General features: G+C 44.7%; 2 protein-coding genes across 10 annotated transcripts in view; one reads left to right on the forward strand and one right to left on the reverse strand.

Moving 5' to 3' along the window:
• LOC109381349 (uncharacterized) overlaps positions 1–11878 on the reverse strand; it is a 58744-nt gene extending 46866 nt beyond the window's left edge. For 5 of the 6 annotated variants that reach the window (XM_019639919.1, XM_019639917.1, XM_019639916.1 and 2 more), the window contains exon 1: positions 11404–11878. In XM_019639919.1, coding sequence (XP_019495464.1) covers positions 11404–11855 — 452 coding nt within the window. In that variant the 5' untranslated portion in view covers positions 11856–11878. Of the gene's footprint in view, positions 1–5145; positions 7163–11403 lie in introns of those variants that run through there. The other variant, XM_019639920.1, reaches the window with a different exon arrangement.
• A 28-nt stretch (positions 11879–11906) lies between these two features.
• Positions 11907–16779, forward strand: PRR15 (proline rich 15). Of its 4 annotated transcripts, none has more exons than XM_019639922.1 (2): positions 11907–11990; positions 13719–16779. In XM_019639922.1, exon 2 carries the CDS (start codon positions 13872–13874, stop codon positions 14259–14261), a length of 390 nt encoding a protein of 129 aa, XP_019495467.1. In that variant the 5' UTR covers positions 11907–11990; positions 13719–13871; the 3' UTR covers positions 14262–16779. The 4 variants fall into 4 exon arrangements, with proteins under 4 accessions (XP_019495467.1, XP_019495468.1, XP_019495469.1 ...); XM_019639923.1 differs by lacking the exon at positions 11907–11990 and adding an exon at positions 12902–12983; XM_019639924.1 differs by lacking the exon at positions 11907–11990 and adding an exon at positions 12990–13283.
• The last annotated feature ends 2129 nt before the right edge of the window (positions 16780–18908 follow it).

Below are 18908 nucleotides of genomic sequence, written 5' to 3' on the forward strand. Positions count from 1 at the left end.
TATGGAGCTGGGAGTGACTCACGGGACTGGATAGGAGTCGCCAGGGACATGGAACGGAGAGACACGGGAGAGGCCTCATTCAGAGCCTCCTGCAGCACCATCATTCAGGAGAGGGCAAGAGGGAGGAGACGGCACATGAGGTCCACTCATGTAATAAAATATGGAGGGCCTCACAAGTGCACTTCCGAAAGACTGTCCCCTGCCTTCAGGTGTATTTCACAATGTGCTACTCCATTTTTTGTCCCACTTAGATTTATTTTGTTATGTGCAAGGTGCCACGTTAGCCCCCGTACATCACAGAGGCTGGCTCAGTTAGCTGCTCTGTAAATGCAAATGAGCTGGTGTCATTTTTTTTTTTTCCCTGAGTTGAGTTGAAAAGACTTCATCATGCTCAAGGATTTCCTACTGGAGTCTGTGCATACTTCTAATCCAGCAGTTCTCACAAAGTACTGGGATGACATGTTCTGTCTCCCTCTGACGTAACAAACTCCTTGAGGTCAAGAACCGTGGATACCACGTGCTAATCGGGCACACTCCGCCTCATTCTGCAAGTCTCAGCTCAAGGTTGACCTCCTTTCGGAGGCTATCCCTGGCTTCCCCAGGCAGAGAACATAGCAGGTGCCAGCCATAAACACACAAAGTAGTTGTCGGTACTGGAAGTTCGGACAACGAGAGAGCTGGGTTTGACCAGAGCATGGGGTGTGAGGAAAGAGGAGGGAAGGAGACTAAACAAGCAGGTCTGCACCAGGGGACGAAGAAACCTGTGTGCCAAGCACAGGTCAGACTTAGATCTGTTTGGTGACACGGGAAGGATAGATCAGAGGATGTAAGACCAGAGACACAGAAGCCAATCAGGAAGTGGTACAGGCCATGACAACCTGAACTTGACCCCCAACAGGAGGGATGGAGAAAAGTCATGGGTATGAGATATAGTTAAGGACTTAAGATTTGATGCCAGGACCGAAAGGAAGGAAAGAGTCATGAATGACACCCCCTTGTCTGGTTTTTGCAACTAAATAAATATTTACGAAGATAAAAGCATATAGGAAGGGTAGCAGGTTCAGCAGGGCTTAGACCGTTAGTGCCCTTTCTTTGCAGTGATAAGGCATCATCACTTATTGCTGCCTAGTAAATTAAAGAGTTGTGGGAATTTTCACAGTGTACTGCCCATTGAGTTTTTGAAGCCAAGCCACCGCTATCTCGGGCTGTGATGTGATGGAAAGACAGCGACTACGCCCAACAGTAGCACTGGGTTTAGAGCCGCGAGACCTGGCTTGGTCACAGATCAAGGCTTTGAACATTTCTGAGCCTCAGGTTTCTCCCCTTTGAAACATGAAAATGAATTCCTGCCTGCCTGGTCGACCCACCAACCTCCCAGGGTTACCGCAGAGGCCAGAAGGCGTGGGAGCAGGTGTGCAGGTGCTCTCGCACCTGCTGTCACATCTTCACAGCACTAGGTCTGGCTTGGGCTTTGGCACTTATGCGCCCTCCAGACTGCTCTCTCAGGAGTCCCACCAGCCTCCCTGCAGCTTCAGATTTACACTTAGTGGCTTCTCGGTAGCTGGCTCAGTCGACCTCTCCCTTCTTCTCAAAACCCTCTCTTTCTCAGCAGTTGTGACACCACCCCCACCCCATCCTCTGTCCATCCTCCCTCTGTAGCTGTCCAAGTCCTGGGCACACCCTCCCCTGCTGCTTCTCGCCCTGCTTTCTCCATCGCCACTCACATCTACTTTGGTTCCAAATGCCATCTGTCGGCACATCTAAATGGCCCCTCAAATTCAGGGAGCTCCCAGTTCCCTGTAACATATCGCTTCTGCTTAAACCAGCTCGCATGCGACCGACTGTCCGCCCCCAAGTTTCCTGGGGAATGCGCCCAAAACTCTCCAACTCCAGCTCTTACATCTTCACATCGGCTGCACTTGCACGGCCTCCGAACAATTTGAACTTTCAGAATCAGTGGAGAGCGTTGCCACGGTACTCCAAAAATTCTCTCTCTAACATGAAATCCTGTGACGCTTCGGCTCCCTTCTCTATTTCTCCTTATGTCACCTCAAGATGGGATGGTAAACTGAGGAACACAAATTGTTTTCATCCCCTCTTAGCATTCATTCCCTGCACAGTTGTCATCTATTCTCAGTCTTCGGGGCCTTGGCTGAAACTTGGTGACAATGAAAGAAGTCTCATTTAAAATCATGTAGCATATTTTTTTTTAAATAAGGATGTATTCCTTTAAAACAAATACAAGAAACAAAAGCATGTTTAGAAAATAAACATTTAAGACAAGAGTCTATCTCAATGCAGCAAGCAGAGGGATCCTGTAAAAAATATGTCAGATCTTGTCAATCCGTTGTCTTGAACCCGCCATTGGTTCTCCATCTCACTCATCATGAAAGCCAGTCTTCATGGAGGCACACGAGACTTAGGAGCACACACATGACTTGTCTGGACCCCCAGAAGCTCTCTGACCTCCTCTCCTACTGCTGTCACCCACACTCACTGCATTTCAGACGCAAACATGTTAGGCGGACTCTCTCCTGCCTTGGTGAGTCTTGGCAGTGGCTCTTCCGTCTGCCCCATCTCCCACATGGCTCCGTCCTTGCAGCCTTCAGGTCTGTTGACCAAAGGGCTTGGGCTCACACCAACACGGATCGCCTGGCCCAGGCTGGAGCCCAGCGTGAGAAGGCTGAGCAGGAGCAGAGTCCCCTTCTCTGAGTGCCCAGTGGAGAGGCATCTGGAACAGAGGCCCAGACGGACACACCACTAGGGTCGGGCTGTAGACTCCTTTTTACAGAGAAAAGGTGAGTAGCTTGGCATGAGAGGAATAAGAATTTTAGACTCCAGGTCCAGCTTGCCCAGCACTTGGACTTCTTAGAGGCTCCTAGTGCAGTGAGAAGTTGAGTTCGGGCACAGTCCCTCCCGCTGTGGACAAGAGAGGCAGCCCTGAAGCCATCCGCAGACTGCCCTGCGTTTCACTCCACTGGATGTTGGGCATTGGTAATGTTTTATTTTGAAATAATTATAAGTTGAGAAAACAGCCCAGAGTCCAGAGTACCATTCACTCTGCTTCCCCAATGGTGACATCTCACAGAACTATAAAACGTTACCCAAACCAGAAAATTGACTGGTTTACAAGACTACAGACCTCATTCAGTTTCCGCAAGTTTTTAAACCCACACTCATGTTTGTGGGTATATGCATATGAGTGTAGCTTTCTGAAGTTTTATCCCATGTACAGATTTGTGTAACTACCACCCAAAAAAATCAAGGTATAATTTATTACCACAAAGAATCCCTTTCTGCTGTCTCCCTCTATCCATGCACACTCCCCATCCCTGTCCCCTACTGATACCTGTTCTCCAGATCTATAATGTTCTCATTTTGAGAATGTTATATAAATGGAGTCAAACAGTGTGTAACTCTTAGGGATTGGCTCTTTTCACTCAGCATAATTTTCTGGAGATTCATCAAAGTAGTTGCGTGTATCAATAGTTTGTTCCTTTTTCATTGCTGAGAAATATTCCATGGTATGAAGTTACCAGCTTGTTTTACCATTTACCCATTGGAGGACAACTGGGTTTCCAGTTTGGGGCTATTATGAATAAAGCTGTATGAACATTCATGTGCACGTTTGCATGTGAATGTATATTTTCACTTCTCTGAGATCAATGTTCAGAAGTGCAAATGCTGGGTCATATTTGCATGTTTAGTTTTTTAAGAAACTGCCAAATTCTTTTGCAGAGCGGCTGCACCATTTTACAACCCCACCAGAAATATGTGAGTGGTTCATTTTCTCCATGTCTTCACCGGGATTTGGTAGTGTCATTATTTTCTATTTTAGCCATTTTGATAAGTGCATATGGATACCTCATTGTGGTTCTAATTTGCATTTCACTAATGGTTAATGAACATCTTTTCATGTTCTTTTGTGTCACCTGTATCTCCACTTTGATGAAACATCTGTTCGCATGTCTTTTGCCCATTTTATAATTGGATTGTTTTTTATTGTTGAATTTTTAGAGCTCTTTATATATTCTGGGTATAAGGCCTTAGATATGTGGTTTGCAAATATTTTCTCCTTGTCCATAGCTTGCCTTTACATCCTTCTACCAGAGTCGTCCTCAGAGCAAAAGTTTTTCTTACTTTTGATGAAGTCCAGCTTAATAATTTTTTCTTGTATGGATTGTGCTTTTACATGTCTAAGAACTCTTCACCTAGCCATAAGTCCTGAATCTGTTCTATATTTTATCCTGAAAGTTTTACATTTAAAATCCATGATCCATTTCGAATTACTTATAGCGTGATATTTAGGTCAAGGTTGATTTTGTGCCTATAGATGTGCAATTATCTTGGAGGGAGGTAAAGGAATTCTCCAGAATAAGAGTAAACAGAGATCCTAGGAGGATAGCTGTGTGCTAGGCATAGAGTCCAGACTGGGAGTGCATGATAACTCTTTATCATCAAGGACTGCCGCCACCTCGCCTTCTGTGTCACCATCTGACAATGTGCTCCAAAAAAATAAGTGAGTCCACCAAGAAGGAGACTCAAAATTCAGGAAAAAGGGACTCTGACCCCAGGTATCCCTAGGAAGGGGCTTTTCAGCAGGCCAGAGAGAGAGCAATGCATACTGAAGGAGTAGGAAGTGTCCAGGAGGGATATTGAAAAAAAAAATGGAGCCCATATATTACTGATACGATTTAACCTGTGAAAAACAAAAGTGTACCAAGAAGCCACTGGAAGGTGTAGAAAGAAATAGCAACAAAGGTCAGTAAATTAGAAAAGGGAAAAAAGGTCATTATTCACTCCAGGAAAAGACAAAAAGAAAGCAAACATAATCATCTGTACGCTATCATGCTTAGCTCAAACATATAAATAAATAAATTCTCTGGTCAATAAACCTAAAGAGAGCATCATATGCATATTATTTAGAATTATGGACATGAGCAAATGCCAGGAATAAAAACTCAAAATTGCTGAAAGCAATTGGGGAGGATGGGAGGAAGGAATACGGTAAGAAACCTCTGTCATTTGCTGTAAGCCCTGTAATAACATTTGACTTTTAAACTATGTGCATCTATTATTTTAACAAAATAATAACTAATTTGCGGGGGGGGGGGGGGGGAAATGACACCATGTTGTCTAAAACAGCAGAGACAAGGCACTCCTCTTCCTCTCCGTCCGGTATGAATCACAGTGATACCGGTTATATATTAAGACCTCAGGAATTAAGGGGCCAGCACATCGCTTGGCTTGTGCCCTAGCCACAGCCTGGTACTGACCTTACTTCTAAGGAGTTTTGTCTTGTGATTTGTTAATCCTTTTCTGGTAACATTGCTTTCAAGCTTAACTGAGCACACTTCCTCCTTTAACTACAGGTAATGTAATTTTGGTGCTGGAAGCATAAAGAACATTCTTGAATCACATACAGAAAACTTCTGCTTGATTTGATTTAATCATTAAGTGGGTTCCTGAAAAAAAGTTAGATTCATAGCAAATTGCTGTATATTAAATACTCTCCAGTATATGTTTACATCACGGTCTCATTGAGGGGGGAACAAAATGGCTCCAACCAACAATGATAACAGTAATCTTAAAGATTCTCTACCATTGCTTTCAAAAACCACTTGGAAGGGATTGATTTGTCGAGTTTGTTCCTATGATTTTCCCATAGAGCCAATGAAAGAAATTAGTCAAGGAGAAACTAACCCTTACCGTGTACCTATTATGTGTCAGGCACGGTGCTAGGTACTTTAATAAAAGTATTGTCTGCTTGAGTCTTGGCAACTCCCCAGACACGTAGATGGTGTTTTGCCCACTTTACATTTAAGGAAACCAGAGCCTAAAGCTATTAAGTAATTTTCCCAAAGCCACACAGTTAGTAATTCAAACCAACCATCAAGTCTTTTCACAAGAAATACACATAATTACAATTCTCAGCGTTAATTTGAGCTTTGAATGCTCTGTCATTCCATAGGGCTTTACTATTTAAGCAACCATGTATGATTTAGCATTGTTCTAAGGGGAACACTTAGAAAACAATGACTTAGAACTTTTAAAGTATGATTCTTTTTTGATGTAATAACCTTGCTACCAACAAACATGTATTGTTCTAATGATTAACTAAGAAGCAATATGAGATTCAAATAGCAATATTAGAAGTACACTGTGTTCGACAGAGTAACTCAGACTGCATCAAAATAACTCCACCTCTTGTGGTCCTGTAACCGCGAGCCAATTGCTTCAGCTTTCTAAGATAAAGCTGTAGGATTTATAGTATCTACCTCTCCGGGTTGCTCTTCCATTAAAAAAGTGGAAAGAGCACGATCCCCTGTGGATACGTCCATAGTCACGTGAAAAGCCCACAGCAAGAATTTTAAATTTACCATTATTATAGGAGGTTTATAGCTGCAACTGAAGCTCTTGCTCTCACTGTGTAAAAGAAATTATGTCAAATAGATAAACCTGAATGTTCACTAAGAAAGGGCACAGTGTGAGATTTACCTGTGTCAGCACTGAGCTGAGCCCCAAAATTTCGCTTTACCTCCCCTGACAGCCTGTGACTTAGGAAAGCAGCTATTTCTTACGGATTTCTTAACAACATTAAGTTTGACATTGGCCTTGTTGCCAGTGAGGAAACCAAAAGATGCACTTCCTGCATCATGTTACCTTTCCATCAGATATCCACCTTCTGCCTGTACTCGTGATGTCATGAGCTGACACACTGACAAACCACAGAAGAGAAAAATATAACCTGGTAAATGGAGCATAACCGGATCAACACTTTGAAAGGGGAAATTAACAACTGCAGAGGGCAGGTCACCTTTTAAAGGAGTTAGTTTAGCCCAGCCCTGAACTGAGGGAACCAGGAGACCTGCCAGAGAACATTACCATGGGTGGTAACCCATGACTTTTGTTTTACATCAATGATTTGCTAGCAGACAATGAAGTTGAATTATCTTGGTTTCCTGAGAGAGCCAAGATGCACTGTGGACTCTTGTTCCTAGATGTCATTGTCCTCTAGATCATTCATGTATTCCCCGAGAACAATATTTAATAAAACCTTAGCAGCCATCCTCTGGCATTACATTATTCAGCCCATCTGTATGCTATTGCCTAGCTCCATCTCCTCCAAAGGATGTGGCAACATGATAGTGTCCCGCCAATACTGTAACAACAAAAGCAAAAACTTATCAGATACATTGGTCTGCCTACTCACATCTCAGAATTAAAGAAAATCAGGCTATTATTGCATCTAATGACAGATCAAAATTTTATTTCATTGCCACTTTTATAATATTTCATTTTATAAGTCAATCATATTCTAACCAAGAAAGCATTCATACTTATACATTCAATGTATACATTCAGCAACAGTGTTAAGAGCTATTACTGCCAGGCAACGTGCCAGGTCCTTAGGATTAATTAGCAACGTCCCAGTGCTCATGGGGAGATGCACAGCACAATGACTAGTTAGGTCCCTGGACTCTGAAGCCAGTCTTCCTGGGGTCCCATCCTGGCCCGATACGTACCAGCTGTGTAACCTTGGGCAAGTGACCTGTTTGTAGTGTTTCAGTGACCTCATCTACAATCATAATCGTGCCTATCTCATATGACTTTTAGGAGGAGTAAATGAGTTAATATGTATAAACCAATTAGAACTGTACCTAGTACATAGGAAGTGTTATGTAAAAGGATCATTTGATAAAATGGAGCACATTTTCTAGTGAGGAAGCCAAACAGTAAATAAAGAAAGAAAATTAAAGCCTAGTTACGGGGACAAACATGAAGCAAACAATTTACAATATAATTAAAACACATCCATTCCTGTCAGTGGCAGGCTAAATCATTTGGATGAATTCTCCGACTGAAAATAATTGGGCGCCAAACAATTTCAATTTTGATAGCCTCCTGGAGCAAAGGGACAGAATTTTAAGCTGAAGTATCACCCAAAGTAGAGTGATTAATAGGAGACCTTTCTCTTGTTAAGCGTAGGCCCCTAAAGGTGGTCCCCTCAAGGTTTGTGCAGCCCAGAAGTAAGCTATACCCTTACCCACCCACAGGTCTGCATGGACAATTAAGTTGCTTTGGAACAGAAAAGGTCTTGGGGGGCAGGGCAGGAAAGAACAAATGGACTTGTCCCCAGAGGGTGTGACTATGAGATAGTGCCCACGTGGACCTCTTGTTTTTCTTGTCCAAAAATTCTCCAGCTGTGAACTTAGTGTAACGTGGTCTTGTCCGGTAGTGACCCTCAGCTCTTGAAAATCCTTTCTAGGTAAGTCACACTTGTCTTAGGCCTTACATTGTCCTACAAATAATTTTTAAAGAAACAGAGGAGCATACAGTAATATCCAAGAATATCATGAAATAAGAAGGCAGTAGGAATGGGTAGTTAGGAAGAGTTGACTAACTGGTGTTGATGGAATTTCAGAGACAGGCTGCACTGTACCAATCAGCTTTGCTTAGGTCAAGTACAAAACTGACACGATTAGTAATTCCTTGTGACTTAATTTTTGAACTTCTAGATATGCATTCATACTGTACAGGATGAGTTGCTATGAAAAGTGGATTCCAACTTCAGGCCTGGGTACTGAAGCTTACATGTTATTAGCCAATGTTACGTTACCTCAATTAAAAATAAATTTTAAAAAGTTTATAAACTAAGTCCAACAACACTGATGTGAATACACAGAAAGGAGGAAAGGGATATTAAACTGCCAGTTCATCGGTGAATATAAAGGGAAAGGCCATGGGACATACATATCTAATTTTCAAAGAAGGGAAAAGTCCATAAAAGAAAGGAATGAAGAAGGGAGGAAGGAGGAGAGGAAAGAATGAAAGGAGTGAATGTGAAAACCGGGGGGGTGGAGGGGGGGGACTAACACCCAAACACATTAATCATGGCTATCCCTGTGTGACAAGAATAGAAATAATCTTTGTTTTCTTCATTTTGATTAGCTGTATTTCTTAAATTTTCTCGTGTGCTTTCCTTTGTCCAGTTCCCACTATAAATGCTTTAAAGGAAGATAATCAATTTCCCAGCCCCCAATGCAATGCCAGGTTTGCTTGGATGCAAATGCCAGGTTTAACCTCTAAAGTTCTTATCTGAATTTCTAGTATGCAAATCTTGCTCTCTAGAAATTCATTCTCTATTGTCTTTGAGTGTAATCATTGACTACACTTAAAGGTTCACCTGAGAAAGCAGCAATTTAATAATAATAAAAAAGACAAAGAAGTGAAGTGTCTTTACTCAAACCATCAATACATTTTTGAAAGATAAAGTATCATTAAGAAATATAAGCATTGCCCAGTCTAAGCATATTTAAGTTCTGTATCATTAAAAGTCACCTACTGTTCACTGGATAGGTAGATCAACTTTAAATGCATCTACAACTGTATGATGTCCAGCTTACCAACACAGACGTGTACCAGCCCATGTCCCCTTATAGAACCAAAAGAGCTGGATTCCTAGATCAATAGTTATAGACAGAGTTTTGTTTGTCTAAGACTAAACTTGTTTGTGTAAGTTTGCTTTTTGCTTTGGGGGTTTGTTTTTTCTTTTGTTTGTTGCTTGCATGGGGGTGGTTATGAAAATTGTATAGGCTAAAACAGTTCTAGATTCAAAAATTAAAGAAAAATAGCCTGAATTGCCTTGATTTAAAACTCTGCCTTTGAAGGTTAAATCATGATGTCTCATATAATCTGATGATTCTCGCCTTTTGGATTTACTCCCGTTTGTTTGTCCATGCACTGTCCACATGCCTTTAATCATTCCTTTAACTCCAAGCCTTTTCAAGGAAAGTGCCTTATTTTACAGATGCATCCCCTGCCTCTAAAAACTTTCCCATAACTTAAACACTTCACTGAATCCTCCTTCCATGAAGACCTTTTCAGGTTGGTCAGGAACAAAAAAATGTGACAACATGAACTTTTTTCCATTTGAACACTATCGTTTTGGTTGTTTTTTTTCCCTATAACTCAGACTGTATGAAAGGGGAATGTTTTGGGCTACAAGTTACAGAAAACTGTGTTTAAATCAGTGGTTATATCATAGGAATGTGTATTCTCTTACTGAACTAGCAGTCTAGAGGTAGGTATTTAATAGTTTCAGGGTTCTTTCAGCAGCTCATCGGTATCATCAAAGACCCAGACACTTGTCACACATTTCTAGGCCATCATCCTTAGCATGTTGGTTTTTTATTCCCGTGCCTGTTGCCTCACTGTTGTAAGATGGCTGCTACAATGCCAGACATCACATCCTCACACTGTACTTAATGTAAGGATATAGCGAAAGCTGTTCTTCTTCCAGAAGGCACTTTCCTTTTTCTAGGGAAGAGACATATTTTTATCATAGTTCATGCATTCAAATACACTATAAAATTTTCTTTCTACTAATTCTCTTCTGTAAGGTATCTGAGGTAGGCAGTGAAAGCAGTGTCTTTCACTACTTTTATACTTCAAAAAGTCCTCAGAACAAAGACGCTCAGACGTCAGTGGCTAGGTACTCAGCCTTCCGATGCATTATCTATAAGCTCAAGGAGCATCAACATAGTCCTTTGAAAACGAAGAGCATCCCGAAAGTTAAAGCAGACTGCACCTCTGCCTTCATTAGTGAAAAACGCCCTGTCAGTACTTTCTATCCTAAGAATAAAATGCAGCGACATGTGACTAGGAGCAAAAGCCTCCTGAGCCTTGATGCAAATCATTGGTCCACTTCCTGCAGTGACTCTGGGCTGGATTTGTACTCCCCAGGTGGGGTGGCTGTGCACTGGACTTCCAGGCCTGGGGAAAGGGCAGTCACATCCTCAGTCGTGTTAAACGCCCAAGGCTGGCAGGCTGTGGTATAACGTGGTTAGGACGGCGGGAACAGGGGTCAGACCTGCTGGATTCAAATCCCATTCTGCCTGGTACCAGCGGTGCAACCTTGGGCAACCATTTAACCAGTGTTGGGTTAAGTGAGGTTAACAGTACCTACCTACCTCCTAGGGTTGCTGTAATAAATTAGTTAATCTACAGAAGCGCTTGGAACAGCGTGTGGCTGGCACACAGCGAACTTTGTTAATATTACAGCCTTCCCACTAAGACATTCTGCCTGCATATGAAACAGGTCTTGTGAGTTAAGAGACTTTGAGATCCAGGAGCGGAATGGCCATGGTTGGGGAATCAGAGAGAAAGGGAAAAAAGAAATCAGGATAGGGGCAGAAGGACAGCTACGGTGACATTTATCCACTGGAGCCCGCCTACAGCCTTCGTCTCCCGGCCTCCGGGCCTCTCCACCGTTTCTCCGAGGAGTCGGACCCGCAAGCGGCGCAGCACAGCCCTTCTCCAATCAGACACCCCAAGGCTGGCGCCACGTATGCGACCTGGTCCAATCTCGTCCCCGGGAGGGCGGAAACGCAAAGTTCCTACCTGCACCTGTGGCAGCGGTGGACGCCTCCTGGATTTTTTTTTTCTTCTTCTTCTTCCCGCTGTCCCGGGGTTCTGGTTTCTCGAGTCACTTGGCGAATGACCAGCAGGTGGGTAGATGTCTTTTCCCGCGCTGAGGACGGAAGCGTAGGAAGAAGGGTAAAAGTGCCAGAGTGAGCAGCCGACGTCCCATCTCCTGGCGGCTCCCAGGCGGCTCCAGCAGAAAAAAGGGACGAGCCTGAGAGTGAACAAATAGTAGTAACCAGAGGAGCAGCCTGGGCTTTCACCTGGGGCCGTGAGCCTGGTACCCACTCGCCGCAGCGCCCTCCGGTCAGAGCCGACAGCACTGCGAACCCGATCTGTCGCCGCCGCTGCTGCCGGCAGAAGTCGGCGGCGCCAAGAGAGGCCAGTAGCAGCAGTCGGCTTGGCCGGACTGTGGAGATTTCGGCTGGCATACCTTCCAGAAAAAAGCCTGTCCTCTCCAGGACTGCGCTGAGGGACGCCGCGTCCCGGTTTCCAAGTTACTCCAAGTGCACCCCTTCTGTGCTCTCGGTGGCGAGTGTGACGGGGAGCCGCGGAGTCCTGAGCAGGTGAGCAATCAGGGTGGTTCCGCGGTGGAGCCCATTGGGGTGTCACCCGGGGGGTGGGGGCGGGAGCTCCCCCAGCGCCGGAGGAGAAGTGGCGAGCCGCAGGAGTTCTGCGTACATGTGTGTTATTTGCCATCTTTTTCTTGAGCAATTCGTGCAAAGCCCTTCCGTGCACACAAGTTGATTGCAGAGAAGAAAGTGTAGGGTAGAAGACAGAAAGCATCAGGACACCCCACCACCACCACCAGCGAATAACTTGGGGGTGCTTTTCCCATCTGTAAAGTACAGGGAGCAGGATGTTTGCACACCCTACTGCAAACTGTGCCTAAGGGTGTGGGTGCGTTTTGCATGGAAAGAACTTTTGGCGATTTTTTCTTCTATTTCCAAGTCACAGTCGGAGTGTGCACTCGGGGCGTCCTGGCGAGGAGCCGGTGCTTCTGTCTCTGCGCGCAGCCCAGGTCGCCGCGCCGCCGCGCCGCCGCGCGTAGGCGCTCAGACTTTCTCTCCCGGGTTCTGGGGAGGACAACGTCCAACAACAAACTCGGATGTTTCGCTCTCCAGAGCGCCGGCGAATCCCAGGAGCGTCCAGGCGCGTGGGATGGGAAGCAGCCCCACGGAAACCTGGAATCCAGCCGCCCGCAAGCGAATCCTGCGCCTTGGTGGAGTTAGTGCGGGACAGACCCACACAGTGGGCAGAGGAGTCTAGCTTCCGAGATTAGCTCTTAAATGCTGATAAACAACCCTGTCGCTCCAGAGTGCTCTTTCAAAAGCTGGGAAGACGCAAACTGACTTGGAGTGGTCGAGCGCTCTCTCCTTGGAGGAGGAAATTGCGCAAGGAAAAGAACTGAAGGCTTTAATTTGTAACTAAAATTCTCCAGAGTTGACGTGCCTAATACAGACTCGGGGCATATTTTAATCCAGAACTAAGGGAAGAGGACATTTGCCGCTTGGCCTCCTCTCAACCTTCGGTCGGGGGTGGCTTCACAGAGACGCAAGGTTGGTCTCTGAGGCATAAAAGGAAGGCTAGGCTGGCGGTTTTCAAGGGAAACTAAGTCTAATCATGCTTCTCTGAAAGTCACAAGGCAGAAGTTATGTCAAAAGCAGAATTTAAAAGAAAGAAAAAACACCATGAGTTTGTCCCTCCCTCTTACTTACTGGATTGTAAATTATCCCGAAGAATCACATCGAAAAGGATCCTGGAACAGAAGTCTAGGGAGCAAAAACCTTTGACAGGATCTCATGTTTATTGTTCACCTATAGCCGGGAAGCACTTGCTTCGGGGTCCCCTCCTCCCAGGTGCTCATCCAAGGGAAGGCAGTTCTGGGCCAGTGGGTCACCTTGGGGCGTCCGACTACCATGAGGCCGACTGACAGGACAGGCCATTTCCCCCCTCAGGCCGGGTTAATCCAGATGCCGGGGAACCTCTGCTGGGTGCCCGGCGAGCGCTGACCACTGCACTTCCCCTGGAGGTACCGCAAAGGTTGAGGCCGGAGAGTGCCTAGAGTCAGTCTCGAGGCCAGACGGTGGCGCCTTGGAAGCCACTCGTCCGCCAGCACCTTTGGGGGGATGGGGGGATGGGAACGGTGCCCTCTGAGGGCAGCGCGTCTCTGGGCTCGCGCAGCTCCGGGCGCTGGTACCCCAGCTGATTAGGTGTCGCGCGGAGAGAAGGGGAGGAATGGGACCTGGGGGAACATGACAAACCCAGTAACTAAGTTTTGTTTTCTTCCCCAGCGCACACCGCCGCCTCGGGTCCCGCCCCGCAGCCCGGTTGCGAAGAGCCGGGGACGGAGCGGCGTGGACGCCGGAGGCCACCGGGAGAGAGCGGCTGCTGCCGCCGAGGCCCTTCCTCTCGTGCGGCGCCCCGAGCCCCTCGGCCCGCTGGCCATGGCCGACAGCGGCGGCACGGGCAGCTCGGGCCCCTGGTGGAAATCGTTAACGAACAGCAGGAAGAAAAGCAAGGAAGCCACGGTCGGGGCGCAGCCTCCCGCCCAGCCTGCCCCCGGGGAGCCCGCGCCGCCCGCGCCGCCCAGCCCGGACTGGACTAGCAGCTCCCGGGAGAATCAGCGCCCCAATCTCCTCGCGGGCGCCGGCGATCCCCACAAGCCAGACAAGTTGGTCGCGGAGAAATCCGGCAACAGCCGCCGCAATTTGAAGATTTCGCGCTCCGGGCGCTTTAAGGAAAAGAGGAAAGTGCGAGCCACTCTGCTCCCCGAGGGAGTCAGGTCCCTGGAGGAGGCAGGCTTCCCTGGCGACCCCCACGATGACAAGCAGTAGCCGGATCGGACTGTCCCCACCACGCCTCCCCAACCCCCAGTTCTAAACCCGAGAGTTCTGGCCTCCCCAGCGCTTGGTGCCTCATCCCACCAAATTCAGAATCTTCACGCAAGGCTTCCAAGATTTTATTTTCTTGGACATGGAAGTGTCAGTTGAGTTTGCAATATTTCATGACCCAAGAATGCGTTAAATATTTATTTGTGGTTAAGAGAAGATACCCGGCACAGAGAAAGTTGTCATAATATTATCTCCAAAAAGCTATTCTGTGTGTCACCTGTGGGAGTGAGAACAGGTACGTTTCTAAGAGACCATAGCTCCACTTGACCTGTGCAGCCCCTCCGATAAGGAAGCCGGGCTCTATCTAATTCAGAACTCCTACTGGAGAGCAAATCACAGGGCTGTTTTTAATGCCTGAGAAATACACTTTAGAAGCACTTCTGTCGACTTACACCTTAAGTGCAGGGATGGGAGAGAGCAGGAGGCATTCTAAGCAGGAACATGTTAAGTAAGGAAAGATTGCTTTTAATGTTGAACTACAAAGCTGTCCTGTCTTCCTATTTTACTGTGGACTATTAAAATCGTGGCACTGTAAGACTTAAGGTGACTTTTGTACTTTTTCCACGGTGAGACTGAAGCCCATCATACTTAAAAAGCAGGTGTGCAAAATCTGAGGTGACAGAGTTAATCATTTGCCACCTAACAACTACTCTTGGAAACCTTTATCGAGGAGAACATTTCTAGAAACTAGTAACACGCAGGCTGGAACCAGTTAGCACGATATTCCCATTTACTGACCAAATTCCAGGAAGGGGGGTGGGGGGGAAAGGCCTTCATTCATTATTCCTAAATTCTCTTTTTTACTTCAGTGCATCTTTATACATAAGTCACAATGCTGGTCATCATTCTTTTCAGCCTCCTTGTGAACCTCACTAACAATTGCCTACAAATACGCAAACAGATGGACTGGACTCTCAGTTTGTGCAAAGCCAGCTTCTTTTCCCACGCCTTTGTTTCAAAAGCTTCTTTAGTCTGATGTATGTATGCATTTATCTAGTTTCAAAGCCTTCAGATCCACCAACCTGAAGATTCTTAACAAAAATCTACCTGTTTGCTTTTGTTATGAACTTCAAGAAAAAAAAAGAGTAAATGAATACCACTTGCTTTCAGCAAATTACAAGAGGGTTATTGTGGTTGTGACGGTCCACTGGGACCTTTCCCCACCACTATTCAGTTCATTTATAAACATCCCGAAATGCATAGCAGGGAAATTATAATGATCAAAGTGTATTTTTTTAAGATAATTATAAGCAAGAACTTGATTGGAGCTTCTGAATGTGTTATAGGTATGTAGAGAGGCATTTTTCTGTTTCTTTCAAATTAGTAATTTGTAAAATTGCAAACCATGTTAATTGTCTAAAGAGATTTAACCAAGAAACTTGATAAAAATGGTTAAAATGGTTTTAAATGAGTGACTCAGGTCTGGGTACCAGCAGAACAATAGGGTGTACCATCTGATACATGAGTTTCCACATACTAAAGACTTACTCCAAAGGAAATTGTTTACATAGGGATTACGAACACCTTTATAAGAGAAAGCATGTGAGCCTTTTTTTTATTTTTCTTTTTTAACCATGAAAAGGCTTTTTTGGCGTGTATTTAGAACTGGAAACTAAGTGACCAAAGTCTCCTCAGGGTGAGCTTCCTGGATAAGAACGACTTTACATCAGTGATAAGTGGGCCTACCATCTCCAGACTCTGATGAAGACCTTGGGAGACTCATGGCCCGGAAAGAAACTATGGGATGGCAGAGGGCTAGGGGTGCATAGAGCAGAGCCGTCAAATAAGGCTTTGGGACACCTTCGTGAAATCATTTCATGTGACTCTGTAGAAAGTAATAAACATTAGAGTGGATAACCATCCAAAATACTTTTCTCCTCCCTGGAAGACAAACAGATTAGGACTGTACCTATTTATAAAATTAAGCCTGCAATTACACAATTTTAAAATCTTATCCTAACTCTCAAATCCACTGTCTTAGAGAACATTTTTTTTTCTTAAAAATTCCTTTAGATCTACAAAACACTCACATTTTTCCAGGTTTTATATCATGTTTTGGATCCTACCCAATTCTATAATTGCTGGAGGTAATCAATAGCAGACATAGCAGGGGAACTTATTAACAAGACATCTTTGCCCCACTGTTCTGAAAAAATTTAAAGCCATGCTAATGGAAGTTATGACGGTGAGTGCAGCTCACAATCTGCGATCGAGGTTTGTAATTACATAGTTTTAAAGCAGCCCTAATCAGGCAGCAGCAGTGCCCTGATTTAATCCCAACTCAGTGAAACCAGAAACCAAGCAAAATCGGGGAGATAGAAAGATCATGAGTTAGATGAGATAATTTGACAAAGTGTCTTTCTGGGATTTATACGATTTAGAGGTGATTAATTGCATTCCCATAACATATACCGATTTAAAAAAATTTTTTTTAATCCTCAAGATAATTTATAGAAAATAAAGGGAAAATGTTACATTAAATTTTGAGTTAAGTAGATTTAGAGACTTTTGTTCTCTTTTCAATCCGCTTACACTTGAAATTTTAGCCACAAATTTGGAAACCATGAAAGAAATTGTAATTACCATGTTTCCAAATAAGATTTTTAAACGGGACAGAACTCTATGGTGTGTTTGCTAAATACGTTCATAACCACCACGGTAATTATATGCACAGGTATTTTTTTTTGCCTCAGCGACTCTCCTTGCAAAGTCTGAGGCCAAGCAGTGACTCATATTACTGGTGGCCTGAAAGTCCCTTTGTGTTCCTGCTGTTATTCATCCCATTGTGACTTGCATTGAGACACTATTTTGCATATGCAATTAGGAGATTCTGCTTGGAAATATTCTTTTCTGCTGTGACACGTAATGTAAACTGCAACGCTGATCTTACTGACTCCTTAACAGGAAGCCAGAAACCTAATAAACAGTAGCATTGGCTAAAACATGGGCAGAAATAGTTCTCCTGAGATGCTCAGAAGAGAATTTTGGCACCTTGAAATAAATAAAATGAACAGAAAGAATTTCAAAAAGTGGACCGGAAAGTAAAAGAAACGGGACACTAATAATACCCAGTGACCACAAGGGAACTTTTATGAAAAAGAGAGAGAGAAAAAAAAAATTTTCTCTAGAAGTGTCAGCCAGACTGGAAGCAAACACACACACACAAAAACTAGCTCGACAGATGCAGTCAGGAAAATGGATCTTTGAGAAGTCTATTTTATTCATGCAGCATTTATTATAATTATACAGAAATTTTAGAGATTCTTTCTTAGGATAAGTTTATCTCCATGGCAAAGAGAAAGTGGGACCAGAGATATTTTATACCCATGGGTGTCAACATACAAGTACCTTAGACTAGAAACAAGTGTGCAGACCAGGGCAAACTTTGTCATAGATAATTTGGCTGTCCCACTGCAGCATTGTTCTTCTCACCTGTTCTTTGTGCTCCTCATCCCCATTGTCACCATGCTCCTGAGCCATCGCACAAGCACTCAGAATAGGCTCAGAGAGTTGGAGGAGGGGGTGCTGGCGACACAGGGGCATTCCTTAGCCCCCTGCAGACCCAGCGTCTTGACAACCACTTTGTCAATGTGGCCTTGCAGATTTGGAATATGGGATCAATTGCATTTATGGTTAAGAGAAGAGCATCGCTAAGGAGATGACTGACATACAAGGAAACTGCACAGGCCTTGCCTGAGCAGAGGACAGCTGACCACTTGTATAGAAATGGGAATAGCTATCGACCACACAAGGAAGAATAACAGGATCTAAGCGATCCTTCCAGGTATTCAAAGCAAGGAATTTACTGTTGCTTCCAAACCAAATTGTGCTGCTGATGACACAGCAATGGACTCACAAGTCTCATGTTAGAGTTGTTGATAAAATTTCATGCAATAAAAATATTCACGAATAAGGTATGTAATGAGACTGTTTAACCACAAGCCAGAGATGTCTGGCCCCTAAAACTAGAACGGTTCATGGTGAAGACGCTGGAGGGGCCTCGTCCTGAGAGGAGCCGGTTGAGTATCGAATGTGGGACCATTGTGGAATCTCCATGCCCTTTTCCAAGGGATTTTTATTAAGTTACAAGTGCCCTGGGTTATTCATTTCTTCCTAGTGCTAGTCGACAAGTACAACCGATGATGTCATATCCTACAGGAACAGCAGGCGCAGTTTTCCACGACACCTGACCATCGCTCTCTCTCTGACTAGCTCTCGGATGGGCCTGAGATGACCTGGTGCCAGTTTATTCCTCTGTAAAGTGATAAGATGGAGTCTATAGTCCATCTTCAAAATTCTCTTTCGGTATTCTGCTATTTTGAGCAACTGGTCGTGAAAGCTAGTTCATATAACGCTCATCATTTACTATATAAGACCGAGTGTTTTACAAGCCCTGTAGTGACGGTCAGGTGGAGAGCCAGGAGGGAGGCCAAGGAGTATAAAGTGCAGTGAGGCGGCCGCCCTTGGGGTGTGGTGCCGCCACCGCCACGCTGTCACCGGGCCCAACATTGGGGTTATTCTGCCGTTGGAAACATCAAGCCTCGTTATTCATGTCTAGAATCAAACTGCAGTAAGGAAACCTCACGATAG

The sequence above is a fragment of the Hipposideros armiger genome, unplaced genomic scaffold (genome assembly GCF_001890085.2).
Source record: "Hipposideros armiger isolate ML-2016 unplaced genomic scaffold, ASM189008v1 scaffold_47, whole genome shotgun sequence".
NCBI lineage: Eukaryota > Metazoa > Chordata > Mammalia > Chiroptera > Hipposideridae > Hipposideros > Hipposideros armiger.